This window comes from Neodiprion fabricii, chromosome 5 (assembly GCF_021155785.1).
Source record: "Neodiprion fabricii isolate iyNeoFabr1 chromosome 5, iyNeoFabr1.1, whole genome shotgun sequence".
Lineage (NCBI taxonomy): Eukaryota > Metazoa > Arthropoda > Insecta > Hymenoptera > Diprionidae > Neodiprion > Neodiprion fabricii.
The window spans coordinates 25629176-25650400 of NC_060243.1; the positions used below are offsets into that span (position 1 = coordinate 25629176).

At 36.2% G+C, this 21225-nt stretch overlaps 3 protein-coding genes across 5 annotated transcripts; 2 read left to right on the forward strand and 1 right to left on the reverse strand.

The window, feature by feature from the left end:
* The first annotated feature begins 10809 nt into the window (after positions 1-10809).
* LOC124181907 (acyl-protein thioesterase 1) lies at positions 10810-14969 on the forward strand. 2 transcript variants are annotated; one of them, XM_046568613.1, is made up of 8 exons: positions 10810-11053; positions 11400-11431; positions 11676-11940; positions 12003-12068; positions 12478-12525; positions 12683-12929; positions 13005-13169; positions 13308-14969. In XM_046568613.1, the coding sequence occupies exons 4-8, from the start codon at positions 12022-12024 to the stop codon at positions 13353-13355; spliced, it is 555 nt and encodes a 184-aa protein (XP_046424569.1). In that variant the 5' UTR covers positions 10810-11053; positions 11400-11431; positions 11676-11940; positions 12003-12021; the 3' UTR covers positions 13356-14969. The 2 variants fall into 2 exon arrangements, with proteins under 2 accessions (XP_046424569.1, XP_046424568.1); XM_046568612.1 differs by lacking the exon at positions 11676-11940.
* On the reverse strand, positions 14618-18481 carry LOC124181904 (ribonucleases P/MRP protein subunit POP1). The gene is made up of 3 exons (XM_046568607.1): positions 18119-18481; positions 16380-17834; positions 14618-16150 (listed from the first exon to the last, which is right to left on the reverse strand). The coding sequence occupies exons 1-3, from the start codon at positions 18240-18242 to the stop codon at positions 15105-15107; spliced, it is 2625 nt and encodes an 874-aa protein (XP_046424563.1). The 5' UTR covers positions 18243-18481; the 3' UTR covers positions 14618-15104.
* A 135-nt stretch (positions 18482-18616) lies between these two features.
* On the forward strand, positions 18617-21205 carry LOC124181909 (2-iminobutanoate/2-iminopropanoate deaminase). 2 transcript variants are annotated; one of them, XM_046568615.1, is made up of 5 exons: positions 18617-18825; positions 20013-20173; positions 20444-20512; positions 20622-20677; positions 20996-21205. In XM_046568615.1, exons 1-5 carry the CDS (start codon positions 18758-18760, stop codon positions 21071-21073), a joined length of 432 nt encoding a protein of 143 aa, XP_046424571.1. In that variant the 5' UTR covers positions 18617-18757; the 3' UTR covers positions 21074-21205. The 2 variants fall into 2 exon arrangements, with proteins under 2 accessions (XP_046424571.1, XP_046424572.1); XM_046568616.1 differs by lacking the exon at positions 18617-18825 and adding an exon at positions 19377-19532.
* The last annotated feature ends 20 nt before the right edge of the window (positions 21206-21225 follow it).

Here is a 21225-nt window from a genome sequence, read left to right on the forward strand (position 1 = left end):
GGGCGAGCACTTGACATTAATATTAAGGGCTCAATCTTTCAGGGAATTTTTTTTTTTGTTGTATTTCCAACAAAATTTCACGATGGGACCGAAAAAAAAAAAAATAGTCCAATAAAAAAGCACCCTAATATATATATATATATATTATAAGATTGCACCAATAACGCGGCATCCCGCATATAATTTTAGAAAATTTGAAATTGCAACTGTATCGCCGCAGCAACATAAAATTCGAGGCGTCAAAGTACGGCGGGATATTTCTATCTTCACTACCAGTAAAATTTCATCGACGAACCGACGCCATATTTAATCGCGCGGCTCTGCCAGTCTCTGGCTATCAACGCGCATGCGTCGTCGTGCCGGCGAACCGTTCGCACGACTCGCTACTTAAGTTTCGTTCGCCTCGTTCCTAGTAGGTGAATTACGTTGTTCGAAAGAGAGGGAAAGCCATTCAGACGACGGAACGCGACTCGGCGGTTCGCCCGTAGGTTGTTTGAACATTACGCGCTTGATTCATCGTCGGACTGTTTTCCGCCTCCCTGAGGAAACGGGGGAGGAGCAAAGAGACGCGTGTCCGTTGTATGCGACGATCGCTGATATGTGTAGGCTTTGTACAGGGCCGGGGATTTAGAGGTCGAGAGGCTTCGGGGCAACAAAGGAGCGGAGGCCCCCTGGCCCCAAATTATTTTCCAAATAAAGTGGACAATTTTTTTCCGTTTAGCTCTTCAATGAATAATTTGGCTTTCGAAGATTACAACAAAAAGAAACAAAACTCACACTTGCCACTCTTGCAAGGTAAAACAGCGAAAGAAAAATTTCTAAAAGCGAAAACAGCGTAAAAAATTTTTTAATTGTGTTTATATACTAGTTGGAATTTGAAATTTTTTTTTTTCGAAGTCTCAATTGTAGGGGCCCCTCTTTCGTGGAGGCCCCGGGGCTGTAGCCCCGGTTGCCCCCCCCCCCCCCCCCTAAATCCGGCCCTGGCTTTATAAAATGTTGGATGTTACCCGATGAATTACTTTGTGACTTGTTGAACAGACTCGATTTTATTCCAACGTTTTAGCAATGTTTATTTATGAAAATTGTTAGGCGTACCTCGTTTTTCGTAATTTCAACAATGTTCGAACAGTTTTTTCAACGATACCTGTCTTACTGAATATTTCTCAGTGTACAATAATATTAAAATCTAAGTGATGAATGGAGAGAGAGAAGAGACAAAAAAATTGTTGAAAAGATGAAAAAATTAGTTATATATAATCTCAGAATATTCATGAAAAATTATACACGGAAATAATTAGCCCCCCAGAAGTTGTTTATAATCAAAACATAATATCAGGTTGTTACATCAGTTTTTATTCTTTTTCCATTACAGTTCAATGATCAGTATCAATGACAGAGTAACAAGGATTTTATAAGTTTGTACAGTTGTCGGGCACATAAACTTATTAAACTATAATGTCGAACGAACTTGATCAATTATTATCGATCTAATCGACGTATTACCCGCATATTGAACATAAGCGACAATTATGAGGCATTCCATGCAATGCCTTACTGTTGAATAAATAATAATAATAATTTACGATTTACAAATAATGGCTTGGATATATCGTACATGTATAGAGAAAAATCGTTTGCAAAGTTATCGTAAATTACAATACGTATATGTCTTTGAATTCTATTTACCGACGCGACGTACGTGCGTATTAACTTATGCGTTACACGTGTAAATAAACAAGAAGTTTCGTTCACACGCGATGATAATATAAATTCTTATTATGCTATAGAGAATGGTGAGAAAATGTGAAACTTTGTTCATCATGGATTATCATTAAGCGGTAAAGTATACATCTCCATGTAAATTGCAAATGATCTTATCGCCTATCGGCTCGTTACAATCAAATCGCACATGACGTATCGACGGAGCTTCCGTGACTTCGACAATCGGAGAATTCGTGCTTGTCAAGGGTTCGTAAACCGGAAGCGGCGGGAGTCTGGATGTTGAAGTCGGGCGTAACGCAGTTGTGAAAACTACGATAGCGATAATAACGGCGAATGAGCTCGGCTTCATGTTCTTCTACTTCTTCTTCTTCTTCTTCTTCTTCTTCTTCTTCTTGGTTTAGATCGACCGCCTCTACTTCCCTCTTACGCTCTCTTCCTCGAAAGTATATTCTCTCCCTTATTCGAATAAAATATCGTTTCTCGCCCCGAAATATTATTCACTCCTTTTATCTTCCTCACTTTTCTGACTCTCCCCCGTTATAATATTATAACCTGTGTATTAAACTATATATTATACAGATTTGATACGTCGATCGTTCGGACTTGCGTAGCCGATTGTTTCTACAATGCTACGGTTTGTCAACTTTTTACTGTACTGGTCAGTTGATCGACGCTTAATAGGACTCTGAACACTTCTGTTGGTCTATATAAATGGTAAAGAGTGGCAGGATACCTTATTCCTCGTCCCGTATCGTTGTGCCTCCCACCTCCCCACTATTTTAAAATTACGGAGGGAACGATGATTGCGCAAAGGTCGATGTCTACAAAGTATAAGGAAAAATTGTGGTTTTACGCTATGGTATAATTGCGTGAAATTACGATACGCAATCCGCAAGGATTCGGTTTGCCCCCCGCCCCCCCTGCGCCTCGCGATTGTTGATTGGATTATGTATTAATATCGTATCACGCACAAAGGATATTGCGCCCGGAAAAATATAAACTTGACCATGTCCAAGGATTCATTTTCCGTGTCTTGCGTGTATTTATGGACGTCACAAACATCACGTCATCGATTCTGATGCCGCAGGAAAGTCTTGTCGTCACTCATCTATATATATATATATTATTATTATTATTTTTGTTATAGCGTTAATATTATTATTATTTTTTTTGTTATAGCGTAATTATAGAAGAAATATTATTTTTCTTTTTTCTTTTCTCCAGCCTACGATAGGAATAACTGTAATTCAATGCGTGGTAAACTTTGTAGCATTGAGAATTACAAGTAACGTTGTAACAGCGGTTTTGAGGTATATCGGCAAGAGTAAAAAGAAAGAAAGAAAAAAAAAAAAGAAAAGATAAAAAAAAATTATGAACGAACAAACAACAGGCAGGATGGTCTCGGGTGATAAATCATATCTGTGAATGAAAGTATCCTTTTTCAACTTTACATTCATTTTTAACAATCGCGGTTTTCTTAATCGCGTTTCTCGCGTACTACGGTTTTCATTCATGTATAAAAATAATACAGTCTTCGACGCATCGGAATATCTAATTGGCCGAATGCAAAGTTTACAGTTCATATGTAATTAAGCGGTTGAACGGTTTGTCAAAAACCTGTATGTAGTCAATATTATTGACGATGAGTTGCGAGATTTTTTTTTTTTCCCATCTTAAATCACCTTCGCGTATTGCAAATATCCGATTTCAAGACCATGCATAAAAAAAAAAAAGTCTTTACCGCACCGTTGCGAACTTTTAATTTTATGGAAATTTCATGGATGATTGCTTTTTTTTTCCAGTTTATTTAATTAATTCTAGGCGGAAAAAGAATTTCTTCAAGCTGATTCAACGGGGGTCGCGCAAATTAAATTCACCGTTTGAAGTCAATTTATAAGATATTATGCCGAAGCGTGTGACAAGTTATTCGTAACGTAATACCAAAAATGGTGTTTTTCGAACGCATACAAATTTTGAAATTATATTGTTTTATTGATTTATTGATCGATTCCCATTGATTACATAGTACGATTATACAAACGAAGGTGCGTGTCAGTAAATCTTACAGAGATATGAAAATACCTGTACGTATGGATTGGGATGTTATACAACTAACTTACATGCCAAGGAAACCGTAGTTTGGTTCAATTTTATTATCCCAAAATAATCCGTAACAAAGTTAGTACAAAATTTAACAACAGAAACATAAAATTTTTAAGTGATATAACGATGTATAGATTTTTTATACGATATAAGACTCGTAGAGATTTGTTGACAAATTTTCGCTAACAGTGATAATATACAGCAGCATTATTTAAAATTTTTTTACTTTACTTTATCATTAAAAAAATTCCGTTGCATTGTGCGGATCTGTGGAAACAGCTCAAGTATAACTGTATAGGTTCCCTGTAATCAAAAAACTGTAAACGCTCATAAAACCGATGTCCGAATCACGTCTCACGATCCGTTTTTTGGTGTCGAAAATTTGCCGAAAATAATCTTTCGGCCAACTTGTCCAATCTCAATAGTTTTGTCGATTGTCGTTGATTAATAGTCGTGCTCAATTTACAATTGTAAAAATTTTACGAGCCCAGACGCGTCGTGGCAAACTCCAGTCGTCTAAATTTACGACGGTTTGTCAACCTGGCAAACGTTCGGTCTCGAATCGTAGCGAATGCTCATTAAATTTTAGCAGACAAAGTCATTCTGTAAATGTACAGTAACGTTCATTAATATTTTTTTGAAGTCAAATCTGAAACGAGTTTCATTTCTAATTAAATTTTATGTGCCAATGACTAGCGACGCAAGTGACACACGAGAAACAAACGATAAGTTTGTCACAGACGCGTGAAATTTCTATGTAAAGAAAACTCGTTCCAATTTTGATTCGATAAAAATTACAAGTTACCGGAAAACCTGTCAACGAACATTACTACGTGAAAAAATTAATAATTAAGTTAAAATTATGGCATTTCAACTGTATTTATTCAACATTCTTACGGATACAAAATGGGGATACGATTAAACGCATTTGTAAATCAATTCCCATTTACTGGGATTTTAATTCGATTTTATACGTTTCAATCGTATTTGTTCGTACTTCAATCGCAATCAATCGGAATCGAGGGACCTTTATCAATTAAAGGAGGATTTCGAGCAAGCGGGTTTAACCCATCCATTCGAGGGGTAAGATTTGTAAATCGGGAAGGTTGTGAAATTTTTATCGTGAAATTAGGGTCTGACATTGCGTTGAAACAGAACCTAGATTTTTAAACTCTACGTAGGGTTTATACAATAGGCGGTAAATTTTTCACTCTAGCGATTGTACTTTCATTCATAAACGAGAGTAAATCTTATCAATGACGAAACTTCACGGATAAAAAAAGGTTCCGAACGGTAAAGTTACGTCACGGTCACGTCACCGATAATATCCGGCAAATGAACTCTTATCTCAATTCTGTATTTCCGACGCGCGTGCCGGAACGAGAAAATAAAATCTGTCCGTAAGCGGTGAACCTTTAGTCATGACGTGATCAGGAATTTCTCGGTAGTATATAAGGTTGAAATATATTGTGTACAAAATGTCGAGTGACTCGAGTATCACGTCGCGTGCCGTAATTCAGTCCCGTGGTTCCGTCTCGACCGCAATTAAAAATAATCCGTGTACGACTTGTAACGATAACTCACGCCTACGGAATAACTGGCGTATTTTTACTTTCCTCACTACTATGCCTGCAGTGGTCGAAAATAATTGATGATACCTTTTTTAATCCTCGTTCGTCCTGAAATTCGGATCCATACATATATATACAGGGTGAGTCGGAAAAACTGACCCATCGAATCTATGGCCTTAAAGGGCCGTTTGGAAAAAAATTTTGTTCAATTTTAAAAGGTGTCGCTGGCCATTTGAAATTTTTCACTTAGATGTCGCAAAAAAAAAAAATTTTTTTTTTTCATTAAAAATACTTCAAGTTATGAACCGTTTGAATTAAAAAAAATGACAAGCATATTCTTGCAGGGCATTAGATTCTCTAATAAAAAGACCGTGGAGTTGGTTTTTTAGATTCCAAATTTGTGCATACTTACGGACCGTGAAAGTCGAAGAAAAACGGAAATATGCAGTATAGCGTTGATACAAAATTATAATGGAACTTTAACGAAGATTGATGAATAAAAACAATTCGTTTTGCATGTAGTGGAATTACATCGCCAGAAGTATCCTAATTGTAACGAACAAAGACTTTTGTCAACAATTAAAAATAATGTTAATCTCTAAAAGTGCAGTAAAAAATAAATATATGAGTAAAAACAACATCGTTCACAAACCTTTATTTCAGTTTAGTTTGTTTCTTCATTTAGTATGGATACTTTCAATCGTAGAGCCTTAAAATTGCATATTTCTGCTTTTCTTCGACATTCACGGCCTATAAGTATACGAATTTGGAGTCTAAAAATCAACTTCAGGCTCTTTTTTTAGAGAACTTAATGCCCCACAAGAATATGCCTTGAACATATTTTTAGCTCAAACGGTTTAAAAGTTGTATCATTTTTTAATGAAAGAAAAATTCTTTCTGCGTCCCATTTAAATGGGAAATTTCAAACAGTCAACGACACCTTTTAAAATTGAGCTAAAAATTTGTCCAAACGGGAAAATTTTTTTGTCAGTCAATTGTACCTTGTAAGTAACCATAGACTCGATAGGTTAGTTTTTTTGCCTCACCCTGATATATATTTCTATTTTTTAAATCACTCTCGCAAAAGGTTTGAAAATTCCCGAAAAATTCTTAAAACTAAATTATTTTTCACTTCCAACATTATTTAATGTTTACAAGGTTCTATCCATTCTAATTGATAACACGATGGATAACTCATAATTCATGTACCATTTCAACCGCAACCTGCTGCTTACCGCAAATTAACGTATCACTTTGTTTATTCAATCGTTATTAACTATCCTCTTTCTTATATTTATATTCACACTTAAATTCTTTTCATTCACATCAAGTATTCCCAGAGTAATCGACTTGTTGAAAAATCCTTATCTTCTTACAACCGGTTCAAACTTTGCGACACGCTTTCGTTAGTCGATAGGAGTATGTTTGAGGTTCTATTTGACTTTTGTTCAAAGCCATTTAGGTGTTGGCAGCCGACAAATTATATTTGAAAATCGTTAAGACGTCCGAATTTTAATCCAATACGATGCAAAATCAAACAAAAAAAATAACGTTGAAGTTGAAAAACTTTAGAAACGAATCAATTTTAAAGTCATAATATGCAAAACAACATGCCCACCTTTGATAATTGATAATGAAATCAAAAATATCCTATAATTTTTCACATTTATTGAAAAACTATTCATTTCATGCCGTTGAAAATATCTGAAAATACTCCTCTGTTAGCGTAGAAAAACATTGACAAACTTCATCGTTGGGTGAATTTAGTTCAAGAGATAACTTATATTTTTTTAAACAGATCTTCCGAACTCAAAGAAAACGAAATACAAGTGCAATTAAAATTTTTACCCATCAAATGATTCCCGAAGATTTTTTTATCCGATACAAAGTTTCAATCCGAAATGTCGTCATATAGGGATATTAAAATGTTATTTTTCAAATCCTACGCGCGAGCGCTCACTTACTCATTTTCTTTCTTTTTTTTTTTTTATCGTGAAAGTCAAACCGGAGAAGGAAACGAAGAATGAATTACATTGCGAAGTTTTCCCCACAATCGTTATTGGCCAATCTGATTATCGCACAATGGCGGGAAGTTTAGCCAGGATATAATTACTAGATTATACTTACGCGCGTCGGTCGCACGCCTGTGGTTATGCATGCGTAGGGATTCGATAAATGGTCGAAGAGTGGGAGAGAATTGAACGAGGAAATTATACCGTTTTTACGAACCTCTTTGATGTAAGCAACTTCCTACACTGATTGTGAGAAAAATTTTTTTATTGCATTTTAGTTCCGGTTACAGCTCAGTCATTGACTGTTTTCATTCTTTTGTTTTTTTTACCACGGTCGAGAAATATTGTTCTAGGTGGAAAATGAAGGTTAGTTTTACAGCTGTTACAGGAAAGTCTGGTATCCGTTACTATTTGTTTCTCATTACGATCACTGGATCAGTACGAGGAGAGAAAAAAAGTCGTTATATCAGTCTGATCGATTTATTTGGATGAAAAATTGTTGCTTGAATAATTATTTTGTGAAAATGAATATACCGTAGTTAATGTCGTAAATTCTGTAGGATTAAATCAACCAAACGAGTTGTTTGAACTGTGCGTTTGATTCGATCGACACTCTCTCGATAATAACACCTGAAGAAATTAGATTCATTTTCAGACGTAACTTTGCGGTGTTAACGCCGCGCGTTGCCAACCTGTAACAACTCCAATGACGTCAGACGATGAAGCCTTGCCGCGTCAATGCGGTCCAGAAAGACCTTTCACGTGACTAGATTTCCAGATATAACGTGGCTTGTGGCATTTATACCTGATTGCGAGTTTAAAATACTCGTGTGGTATCGGGCTGCGCAGGAGCGAATCTATTTTAAGAACGCGAGAAGTGTGACGAACGATTATCTCGAGTAAATAGATACCGCAACCACTGACGAGAAAACCGCCTGAAGTGTCGTCGCCCCCCCAAATCAACCCCCAAAGTTGGGCATCCTCGGTGGTTGTTTTGTAGTTTTGCATACTTCCGGTTGGGATATTTGAATGAAATTAATTGGAGAATAATTCCTATGACGAATAATGAAAGATGTATTTTGGCCGGTTACGACGGGGTTGAATAGTAGAAAATTATAGGGGTTGAAAGTTAAAAAAATTTTATAACTATAATACTGTTGTTCAGATTTTAATGAAATTAATCGCGTTTGAAACAGCAGAAAAAATCACCGGATACGTGTTTTTGCGTTTTTCGAAATAACGTCACTTTGGGGGTGAACTACCCTTATACACGTGCAGCCGAATTCCCATTAGAATCGTACTATTTTGATAAAATTTTGATGAGATAAAAATAAAAAAAAATACAACAACAAGAAATTGAATCATTCGACGTGGTATTATGCACCGTAAGATGCAGTAATTTTACGATAACGCGCTGTTACTACGCTCGTGACACTGTCATTACTGCAACCCTTTGAGTAACGGATGTAAACATAACGTAACGTAACGTGTGTATAATACATGTTGAAAAAATGTTGCATTCATACGTAAGAAGTATCTTATATTACTAGCTCACTTTTCAGTCAAGTACGATAATTTATGGAAATTAAGATCATCCGCTTTCATGAAAGCCTGTATACGAATTTCCATTTCAGTAACTGCAAAAATTTTGGGACGTGACGTTATATGTGTGCAAATTCATTGTACGTAAACTGTAATACCGTTATAGCCGGTGAAAAATTATTGGTGATAGTGAAGTTGAAGTTGAACGACCGGTTCACTCCTAGTACGTAATATTGTGTGAAGAGATCGTTATTTATAAACGTCGAGAATGCGTGTGTATACAGTATTTGCGAGTCGTATCGCTGACTTAATCTCTGTGTGACTGTATAATCAGCGTCGTAATCGTTACAGCAGGTTTTTTTTAAATTTTAACCTTGACTTTCATTTCTTTCATTCATGAATTCAACAGTGTTTGTATAACTTGTATCCACCTTTGCTTTCAGTGGCATATTATAAATGCGCCTTAACTACGTAATCTATTAATGACTGATCCTGATCACCGACATTTATTTCTTTTACACACATTGATATTAGTATCGATACACTCGAAAACTAATTATCGATAGTAGTATATTATAGTAACGTTCCATTTTAATCGTCGGGATCTTTTTTTTTTGGTATTATAAAAAACGTGTAACAGTGCGTCTACATTATAGGGACGCATGTAACATACTTCAATGAACACGGAGTAGTTCCATAAGCTAATTCATGGTGTAACTGTAGTTTACTTTTGACTACATATCGTATTATAGATACTTTTGACGCGTTTGATTTGCCATTAGTCGAAGACCAAAGAGTAAAGATGTCTTCGACTGGTTCATCTCTGAGCGCCGACCAATCAAACACATATCCGCGATCTCTTGGATACAAAAGATGGGAAATGAATTTTACCACTTGATGGATATCTTCTCCTTACCGTCGAAGCGTCAATTTGGAAGCGTAAACTGTCACGATCACATCCGCCGATGGGAAATTCGCAAGGTCTGTAAAGTGTAACTAATTATACGGTATATTTGCCGTATCTAAATTACGACGGAATTGATTCGCAAGTATCGACTACTACGATAAATCGCCACCGTGTCCCACACGTGCTCTGATATTCGTATATAACCTAGCGGCTATTATTATGGTGGACGATAATTTCGGTTGATGGATATAATTTTTTAGCATTGTTTGTCAATAGTCTTGTCTTCCAAATAGCGTGATAATTTACAATGTAATAGCATCAACAAATCGTCGAACCACACACAATTATTATATGATATTCGCCGATATTACGGCAGAGATTAGTTATTGTGAATGAACTGTGACCATTGTGATACCACGGAGGTAATATATATTACAATTAGAATTAGAGACACTTAGCGTTCAGAAAGTACGATACAGCGCTCTATCTTACCGGCAATGCTAGCTGTCAAGGCGAGAGAAAAGAAATTTGAAACGGGTTCATCGAATTGCAAATGTCGTTTTTGCAAGTTTTTTTTTAAATACATTTGTCGGCTTACAGCTGTCGTTGCCGATATAACGCTGTGAAATTGACTCATTGCCAGTAGTTTAAAATTTTTTCATCACAGTTTACTGCTCTTATCGTATAACAGGCATTGGCACTGTCTGTATCTCCGAGTTCTTATCGATGGTTTTTATTCCTCCCGTCGGTATAAGGCGCTTATTTTTTTAAATAAATCAGACGTCCAAACAAGCTTCTTTGAATTCTGTTGGTAAATGCACGAAACTGTAACAAGTATATGGTATCTTGCCCGTTCTTTGCGATTAGATTCATCCGATTCATCATCGACTAAGTATTCCGTGCTTTACTTAGTTTCTAAAAATGCCGCGAGGTGGCGGAGTTAAGCGCAAAGCGAATTTAAGTCTTTTAACAAGATGTCAACTAGCCTGGCTGCAGTGATATACACACAAGTGTAAATTACACACGCAGTAGAAAACGCGTCGACCCGCACCGAGCAGCTTCTGTTAACATTCAGGCTCAAAGTACCTCGGTTGTAACATAAAACAAATACTCCTTTCTGTACAGTACGAGAAAAAAAGCGACGAAGGATGACGACTCCGGTTGTAATTGCCGCAACGGCTCGACACACCGCGACGGTAAGGAAAAACTCGTTCCTCAATTTTTAACGATCCGATTTTTTGGTTATTATGATCCACTCGGCAACTCCTGACCGCCGTAGATAGTTAATAAGTACTACTTAATAACCTTCGCGCGGTTCCGATGAAACCTCTTAAGATCGCATAGTCCAGTCGGCAACAAGGTTGTCATGCTTAAAACTACCTGCCATCAAAGTTACGCAATTTTATGCTCTCTGTTTTCATTGGAAAACATCCCTGTTTATGTCTTTAACCTAATTTTACTCCTTTGACTTTGATGTTACGCATATATTCTATGACGATTATAATTAAAATATAAATAAATTATTCTCATGTATTGTTTCAGCTCATATTTCTCCATGGGCTTGGAGACACGGGGTGAGTTTAACTCGTGTTCTTATCTATTACTTTTCCATTCCTTAAGTTTAAGTAAATTCATCAAGAGATGGAATATCGTGTGAGAATATAAACCATTTACATATTAAATCTTTCAATGATGTTTTATCACCTTTAGTAAGCTAACAATTCGTAGAAAACTCCCGAATATATTTACTACGTAACTTATACATGACTGCGTAATTCATTTCAATTTATGTCCATTCAAATGCATTTTTTGTTGCAGCATTGTTTGTCGCATCAATGAATATACTGACACAGCAAATTTTAAGAATTTTAACATAGCTATATAAACAGAAGACTTGTGATTGGAGTTTCTTTCCTCGCTACAGGATGTGGCATTGATTAGGAAATTGAAATTTTTAATCGTTATATATACGAATATATTCAATCTTAAAGTATCGTTCACACAAATATATACATGCATTTATATGCATCATAAATTTCAGAAGGTTGATTTCGTCAGAACATACAGCAAGTGGAATATTCTTGTGCTGTGAATAAGTTTTCTATACTCTGAAATTATTATTTTTATACATATTTGATTTTCCAGACATGGATGGGCAAGCTCGATGGGATCTGTGCGATCTCCTCACGTCAAAGTAATTTGTCCAACTGCGTGAGTGTGATATTTAATATACTGTGTTTAATTTTTTTTTTTCTACATACCTGAATCATTTTTCATCTTTAAAGTATAAAATCTGCAGTCAAGAATAGAGATAGTAGTATGATAGAAGAGAATGATGCTTGTGTAATGTCAAGCCATGCTAAAATCATATCTATTTACCAGGAAAATTAGGTAGTACTTTGAAATCAATCAACAAATTCTACTATTGAATTGTGTTATACTATATACATATGCCCTCCTAAGAAACTTATAAATTTTAAAGTTGAAATTAGGACACGTTCCGTTCAAACCTTTTATAAGTCTGTCTTTTGTCGATAATTAACTAACATGAATAATTTTGGAAGCATATGACAAGAATTTATGAAGAGCAAGAATTCAAAACACCTTTTTCGATTTTTAGGCCAACTATGCCAGTGACGTTGAACGCCGGATTCCGGATGCCTTCGTGGTAAGATCGAATAACTGCAAGAAATTTGGCCAATTTCATGTTCTAATATTGTTTTTCAGCGAACTTGTAATTTATGTTTCCCTCATGTTTCACTAGAATGAAAAGTGGTACGTACAGCGTTATATCCCATGTCTTTTCAAATTTTTAAATAATTCAGGTTTGACCTGAGATCGCTCGATCCATCAGGTCCAGAAGATGAAGAGGGTATCCGTAGGGCTGCAGAAGTTGTACACTCGTTGATAGCTCAGGAGGTCGCAGCTGGTATACCAACGAAGAGAATCGTTATCGGAGGATTTAGTCAAGGTGGAGCTCTGGCGATGTATAGTGCACTCACGTTTCCAGAGCCTCTAGCAGGCGTCATAGCTTTATCAGCTTGGCTCCCTTTGCATCAGAGGTTCCCCGCCGTATGTTGAAAGAAATTGCAATACGATGCTATATCAGCTGCAGTTGCACAGTGCATTTCTTACATCTTGTTCCAGAGTGCGGTTGGCAATAAAAATGTCCCGTTGCTGCAGTGCCACGGTGATTGCGATCCAATTGTTCCATACAAGTGGGGCCAGATGACTGCGTCGTTGTTGAAGCAGTTCATGACCAATACAGAGTTTAAAACGTATCGAGGAATGATGCACACATCTTGCGACGATGTGAGTATCCCATTTTTTGTTTTTTTATGTATTACTATTTTTCCACGCGATGTTTAATCTGTGCAGCTTGTTGAAGATAGTTGTACTACAGGTTTGAGCATGAGAAATCAATTGATTCCGTGCGATTGAAATTTTCAGGAGATGCGCGATATGAAGATGTTCGTTGAAAAAGTTCTCAAGCCATAATAAACTAAATTAATTGTATCAATTAATGATGGTACTAATAATATAATCACTATTATTGGTATTATTATTGAGAGTGATGAATATTATAAATAAAATTAATAATTCCAATGCTACGTTATTTTTAGTCGTTAATTAAACATACTAGGGAAGAAAAACAAATGGAATGGGAAACATCAAAAACCAATACGAAAATGAATTGTAGTCGACAGGTATGGTAATTTCTACCATTCTGTTCAGTAGAAAACTGGCTACTTCAAAATTTGACGTTTTATTAACACGTTGCAATAAAAAAGAAAAACGTGCATTTTACATTCGTGAATGTAAATTTGAGAAAATTATTCCAACGAAGAACAAATTTAGAATTGAATTTAATTAAAGAGTCGATTTATTAATCGCAGAACTATTTAATGTAATGGAATAAAACGATCCTGTTAAAATATACCCAACTGTATTATAGTTAAAAAAGATACCTGTCATAGGTCAAATAATTAGAATATCCTAGCAATTGAGCAAAAGCTTTCTGGCCTCGAAACCTCGGTTTATTCTTTCCATTTATTAATTAATATAGGCAATGAGTACCTATCTAACAATTTATTTAATTTTTTTCACTGAATTTACTCAAAGTTTTACAAACTACTTTCCAAATTTATTCATCAATACCTTGATCTGATTGTCTTGTTAACGAAAAACTTGCAAGAATTCCTCGACTCTTTTTCCCCATGCTTTCTTATAATCGGTGTTAGAAACTACACATATTCACTTACAGAAATTAACGAATACTTTTCAAAATAGCTTGGTCACCACCAGCAGTCCTGCTAATTCTTAAAATGATATTCAAAGGTGAAGGTTTTTCAGACTTCAAGTATATATTTTTACAGTACTTATTTAATTTATTTCGAAGTATCCTCATTGGAACCATTAAATAAAGTTGCTACATAGCAATCTTACTGTTAATTGGATCAAAGTTTTCTGATATAGATTTACAGCACCAGCACGGGGTTATTACTGTTTATTGTGGTTAAAAAAGTATTATCTTTCGAATACCTTGTATAGTAGCAATAGGTATACAGTACGACTGCTAAGTTTTGCTGGCAAAACGAAGAATAAATAATAATGAAAGCACTAGTAGATATAAAATAGTAACATGTAGGCGTACCTGTGTATTTTATTGCATGTACGTACATGTCTATGTGCGAATATAAGATCGAAATAATAAAATAAAAATCATAAATAAAACGAAGGCACGATTTTTTAAAATGCCCTGTTAAACACGGGATTTTATTTCGTTAGATTTGTAAACGGGAAAAGTCTAGTTTGTTGATTTAATTTCAATTACTCAACGTGCAATGGGAAACGACTGGTAATAATAATATCAAATGACAAGAACTGCCAGTTCGTTTATTGTTTGTACATCGCACTGGCAAATAACTGATGAGAATTTTGACTTTCTTCTTCTACACTTTAAAAATCATGATTCTTTTCCCAGTATACTATATACTTCCGTCTATGGTAGGCGATAATTTTATTTATGAAACATAATAATTAGCGCATAGCCTGTCACAATGTAATAGTTTTAGCAAAATAAGGTATTCAAATAAATCTCTTAGAGCCACATTCAAATGGTTTCTACAGTTACCTTGATGCGCTATTTAAGAATTTCCAGAAGAAATCGTTGATTTATATACATTTGTACATTACTCTCCTGAAGTTAATTGATCATTCACAATATATTTATAGGTCAATAGTTATTCATGTCAGTATACTAAGTCTGGCGAGTCTGTATTGTCTAGATCTTGTGTTTCTGATCAGAACTACGTTACTTTTCTGCTTAATTAGGCTAAACAGAGAGGGAAGTGTTACGTATCCCAGTCCGATTCCCTTTGATTCGGTAAAACTGAAGTCTCCTTTAACCACGTATCCCATAACTTCTCGATCGCAAGAGTTTCGTATCGTTTTGCAATTTGGCAAATAGAGATTCTTCATCTTTTCAGCCTGCAGGTCAACAATACTTTGAGCCTTTTTCCGCGAAATTTTTTTAGACATCGCAATGCTGGAACTGGCCTTTGGCTCAACCGATCTGTGATCACTACTCTCCATTTTAATCCGCTGTTTTACTCTTTGTCTTCTCAAACGTTTCAATAGCGCTAAGTGACCCCTTCTCAAAGTTTTTCTAATGGATTCGTTGGGGTCTTTCCTTAGCTTAGCTACAGGGCCTTCCCAGGTTCTTTTTTGGCCCAATTTTTCTAAATCCTCAGAGAGGGGTAAGCAGATTATGGCAAAATCTCTGGGACACCCTTTGCTTTCTATGACAATCTTTACAGTTATTAACGTATTAGTGTCTTTGAACACAGTTTTGTTGAAACTTGATTCACAAAGATGTTGATACTTCTTATGCCGGTTCAATGGTAATTGATGAGAGATATTTTCTTGTATTAAATGAAGCAGTTTCTTATCTCTGAGTACATAGAACGTTGCCATATCTGTCCATTCCTTGATAAGTAAATTCCACTCGCAAAAGAATGGACTAGAAATACCAAGTTTCACGTAATTTGATCTCCTGTTTGGAGGATATCTGAAATACTTTTCCATTAGCCTAGTCTTTCTTTCCAAAGCTTCTTTTATGTATGCTTCTGTATCTGGCGGATTAAAATCAGGCGAATTCAACCTAAGATTTTCAAATATAATTGATGTTGATTCCCTCAAACCTCCTGGTTTGGCACAACGAAAAATAAACGAGATCCAAAACGGAGTTGCCCAACCAGATGGTAAAATTACGTCGATTCCAGAACTGAATCCTGAAAATAATTAATCCAGTTAAACAATCGAATATTTGAAATGCCAATTCAAAATTTGAGTTTGATAGAAGAAATACACTTGGGACTTAAATTTTTACTTGCCTTTCAGTCTTTCTGTTATAATACTAGAAGCTCACAAGTCACATTCTCAAAAACTGTCATAACTACATACAGAATGACTAGATAAATCTTAAATAACGATCGAATAAATGCAATTTTCATGGCTTACCAAGACTTTTTTCTCCATAGCCGCATCCAGGCCTTTGGATAAGAAGAATAGGTACTTTGGCAATATAGCTTTGGTCATATTTATCGTCATTGTCAATACCAGGAACTAAATTTTCACTTCTCAGTTTGTTTATTTCATTTGTAGTCTTGAAGTTTTTCACCGATGATTTTCTGATTCTGGGTTCCCATATTGCACTAACATTAATAAGTGTGGGAGGAACAGGAATCGTCTCAATGGTCCTTGCATTTGTCTGCGCTTTATTTCGTTTAGTCGGGACGAAATATCTTGGATCCAAAACTGTGAAAGCCATAACTGCACATGGGGGAAGTTGGTTGGGTGAATTAAGATCCCTCAGATGTTCAAAAACCTCTTTTTGAACTTGCAGTGACTGAATGTTCTCTGAGTCCCTATAATACTCCGAATACCATGATCGGGCAGTAGTCTCAAGTGATTCGTTGTTGTCATCTCTATCAATACGAGTATTGCTCTCGACGTCCATTGGTTCAATTTCCTTCTTAGAAACCTGAACGATTTCAACATCACTATCCGAATCACCACATTTTGGTGAATCTGTTTCCATGGTAGTATGTGACTTCACTTCATCTCCTTCTCCCTCAGATTTTCTCACTTCGTCAAGAATTTTTCTTATCTCTGGCAGACGTAGGGCAGTCGTGAGCACTGCCAGACTCAATGGACCGCAAAGTCTGAACCTGTTCAAGGAATTCTTCAGTAATACTAGTCTACAATTATCAGCACCCGAATACTCTGAATCTGAGGAATGGCACGGAGACTCAAGATTAAACTCGAAGCTGTTACAAATCTCTGACAATATTAGCTGATAAAATGCAGGATGCGCCCATATCCATAATGTTTTTAGTTCAGAGTTACCAGGCCTCCATATGAACTCTACAGTTCCCACAGGTGATGTTGGATATCCGTTCTTCCTGTAGAACATTAGATTCCCCTCCCTGCTACCCTGGATATAGGATTTTGCTGTGAAGCTCAGGTTGCCAGGGTCGCAGTGATTCTTGAGCATTTTTTTCAGCGCATTAATCGGTCCAGTTAGCTGAATGCAAGAATAGTAAGATATGTCCTGTAGCAGGCAGTGTTTTGCTACTGCTCTGTAACTCGCTCTAAAACAGCGATCATTTGAGTGCTCAGGGAGCCTGTGACCCCATTTTTCAACCATGTGAAACCTTTTTGCGTGCCACACGTGTGTTTCAAGCCAGGCATTTTTTACCTGCCTACGCTTGTACTCTGCGATCAGGTTCTGTGGCCTTCGCCGGTACTTTCGGGAGGGTCTTTTTGTTTTGGGTGGCAAACCTGACTTTGACATTTGGTGAATATGCATCTCTCGTAGTCTCCTTGGCATACGCTTTGCATTGTGGGACATTATTCTGCGACGCATATGCATCGGTAGTTTTTGGAATATCAATTTTGTCTGTTGAGGATTATCTGCAATATCAAGGCATAATGGTCATTCTTTAATAAAAATTCAAAATTCCCGCGCAATTCACACTCTCAAGTATTATCAAGTTGATGGCATTGTTGGGGAAATGAGGGAAGAAATAAAAGGAAGAAAAACCTGGGTATACATCCGGGAAAAAGATACATATTCCATGTTAAGGTAGCTGAGTTATGAGGCATTAAAGCCATTTAAATAAAAGCAGGAGTTAAGAGACGAAACAATATCTAGATTAGGTTAGGTTCATTTTATAATGGACGGGTAAATATTTTACCTATGGAATAAGTCATCGCGGCGATTTCATTCGCTCTCGCCGATGCCAGTTTCATGATATGTGCTTCGGCAGGTAATTCCTGGGATCCACCGAGGAATATGTCGAATTGAGCCTTTTCCGCCATACTTCAAGTTTCCGTGACAATTCTTGTACGAGAAATTGTAATTGGATTCTGATCCAAGCATTTGTACCTTCCAACGAACACTACGAGCCGATATTTTGAATTTTGATTTGAGGTTATGTTCAGTCTTGCTCGACCACGTGAAAAAAAGAGTATCATTCATCTTCGACCACGTGTGTATGTTGTTCTGGTGTATACCTAGATGTCTAACACTAAGGCGCAGGCAAGAAAATTACAGTTCTAGTTTTTCATGTCTGCGTAGTTATTCACAATCTCCAGTATTGGAATTGCAGTGTTAAGAATGTTGATCATTGATCGGCCTTCGATTTTTCTTTTGAACTGATAACATGAATAGAAATAAATGATATGCACGAACAATAACAGAATATTACGTTACAATTTGCGCTTATTGAAAATTGCGACTCCGTCCGAATCAGTCATCATTATATCACCGTACTAGCTTACGCGACGAACCTCATACTTAAGGTTGATAATATTGCGTATATCATACAGTAATAATGGCGATGAAAATTATTCGAAAAATTATATCAACTGCAAGAGCACCAAAATCGGCCGGACCATATAAGTGAGTCGTAATTACAACGCACTTTAATAAAGAAATCAAAGACTAAAATAAGGACAGACAAAATCTCAGTCACTTATATTTGTCTAAAATTTTGGGGTCGAGATTTCTCTCAAAAAGTTTTTCTACAAAGTTTAACATACACTCATGAAGTCATGGAGCTGAGATAGTTCATCATCTGACATATCTTTTAAATTTAATTTGTGATATTTAGGGATGGAAGAATTCTGTACGGACATGTTGAATTATACGAATCAATTCGCAAGCACTCCAGAAATATGCCGATATTTGATAGCTGATAATTTGTTCCATCACGTGGTATTAGTAGCTTTACTAATTGCTGTACGTTCACTAGCATAGCTGAATGTGTACGCCACTGCCATTGCTCACAGGTCGTAGTTCACAGAGTGTATCAAACGTCGTCATTTACAACGTTTGTGAGCTGCACACAACCGTGCACGAATACATAACACTACTTGAAAAATGAGACAGCGAAACACTTGCTTATATTCCACATGCATGCGCGGACGTATATGTACGAGTGATTGAATTATACCTACATACAAATAAAAAGATAATTCGGTATTGGAGAAAGCCGGTCAGTCGCTTATACTCTTAGTGTACTGCGGTTTGCCCTGAAAGAACATGGCGTCTATAATACGGAAAATTATTACTTGTCCAGCAGCGCCTAAACCCGTTGGCCCTTATAAGTGAGTTAAAATATGAGGATACCTGTATGTTTACCTAACGAACGTTTTTCGTTATTCATTTACTGATCGTGCAAGTTACGATTTCTTATAATACATAGTATTCACATCTTACGGACGACTCCGGTGCGAAAAGCGCATCAATAATCTGTTTTCGATCACAAATAAAAAGAATTAAAGTGAATATCAATATCATATTACTTACATTACATATATTCAATACAGTTTATTCGATTTCTGCCAAATTATTGTCATTACTTGTTCTTTATTAAGAACGGATACGTCTAAATATGATGTTTAGTTATCTCACTATTTTTCCTTTTCTGCACGACATTTACTGCATATCGGTGTGTAGATAACAATGCTACGTTGATAATTGTATTGCTCAAACATTGGTGATGCACGTAACAAAAATCAAAATTTTTTTTTCTACTTGCAAATTTTTTTCGAGATACTAATCATTGTTTTTCTTATTGTTAATAGTCAAGCTGTCCTAGTCGACCGAACCGTTTATCTTTCTGGAGTACTTGGGCTTGATAAGGATTCTGGGAAGCTGGTCGATGGTGGGGCAGCCGGAGAAGCTCGTCAGGCACTCGTCAATATGGGGTGTATTTTAAAGGAGGCGGGTTCCGACTTTGAGAAAGGTTTTTATCTATTACCTTACATTAAATATGTAACCGCTCAATACAAAGATAATTATAAAATACGATCAGTTTTCGGTGACCGATCTCGACGCGAACGGTGTTTCGCCGGCAGATAGGCAACCGAAGTTACATTACTCACCTCTGTAGTTAGAGTACCTCATATGTAACTCTAATTACCTATCTGTCGGCGATACGTCCTTCGTTTCGAGACCATACGTCAGCAGTTGAGAAACCATAAATTAAAAAATTACTCATGTTTTATTGCTACAGTTATAAAGACGACTATCCTGCTCAACAGTATCGATGATTTTTCTGCTGTAAACGAAGTTTATAAGGAATGTAAGTTTGTTTATTTTGATATAGTATTTTTATAAGAGTATTTTTTTAAACACAAATATGCTCTAATCGACATTTAGTTAATGGTCGTTTAATTTGCTTTTTTTTACAGTTTTCACAAAGGATTATCCAGCAAGGTCCACATTCCAGGTTGGGAAGCTACCATTGGTAAGATCTTTATCTGAAAATTTGTCACTCGTTTGAGTAATATTATCTCGCTTTCGGTAAAGAGCATGCTTGCTTTTTACAACATGTATCCCGTAACGGTAAGAATTGTATACCATAGTTATGATATTCTTAGGGTTGATAAAAATTGATTCTGTAAAAATCGTTCATTCGATCAATCCAGGTACTACTGTACGGTATTCCTTTAATCTAAATATCCAATTGTTCAAAAAATGTGGGGTGCAACCGATCATGAATTCATGATTCATAATCAAGGTAGATTCATGAAAATTAACAAAAAGTGCGATCACTCGTTTTCAGGGGGCGAAGGTTGAAATCGAGGCAATTGCATTGACTGGTGAAGTGAAAACGGTCGGTGGATCTTCAAGTGCCAGTTGACTGAAATCAGCAAAGCTCTGAATATGGAGGAAAATCTGACGCAGAATTTTTTCGAACGTCATCTTCCTAGGCTTTATTTTTCTGCATTTCGTAGTTCCAAGAAAAAATAATAAACTGTATACAAAAAAAAAAGATCAACAACAATAACGATA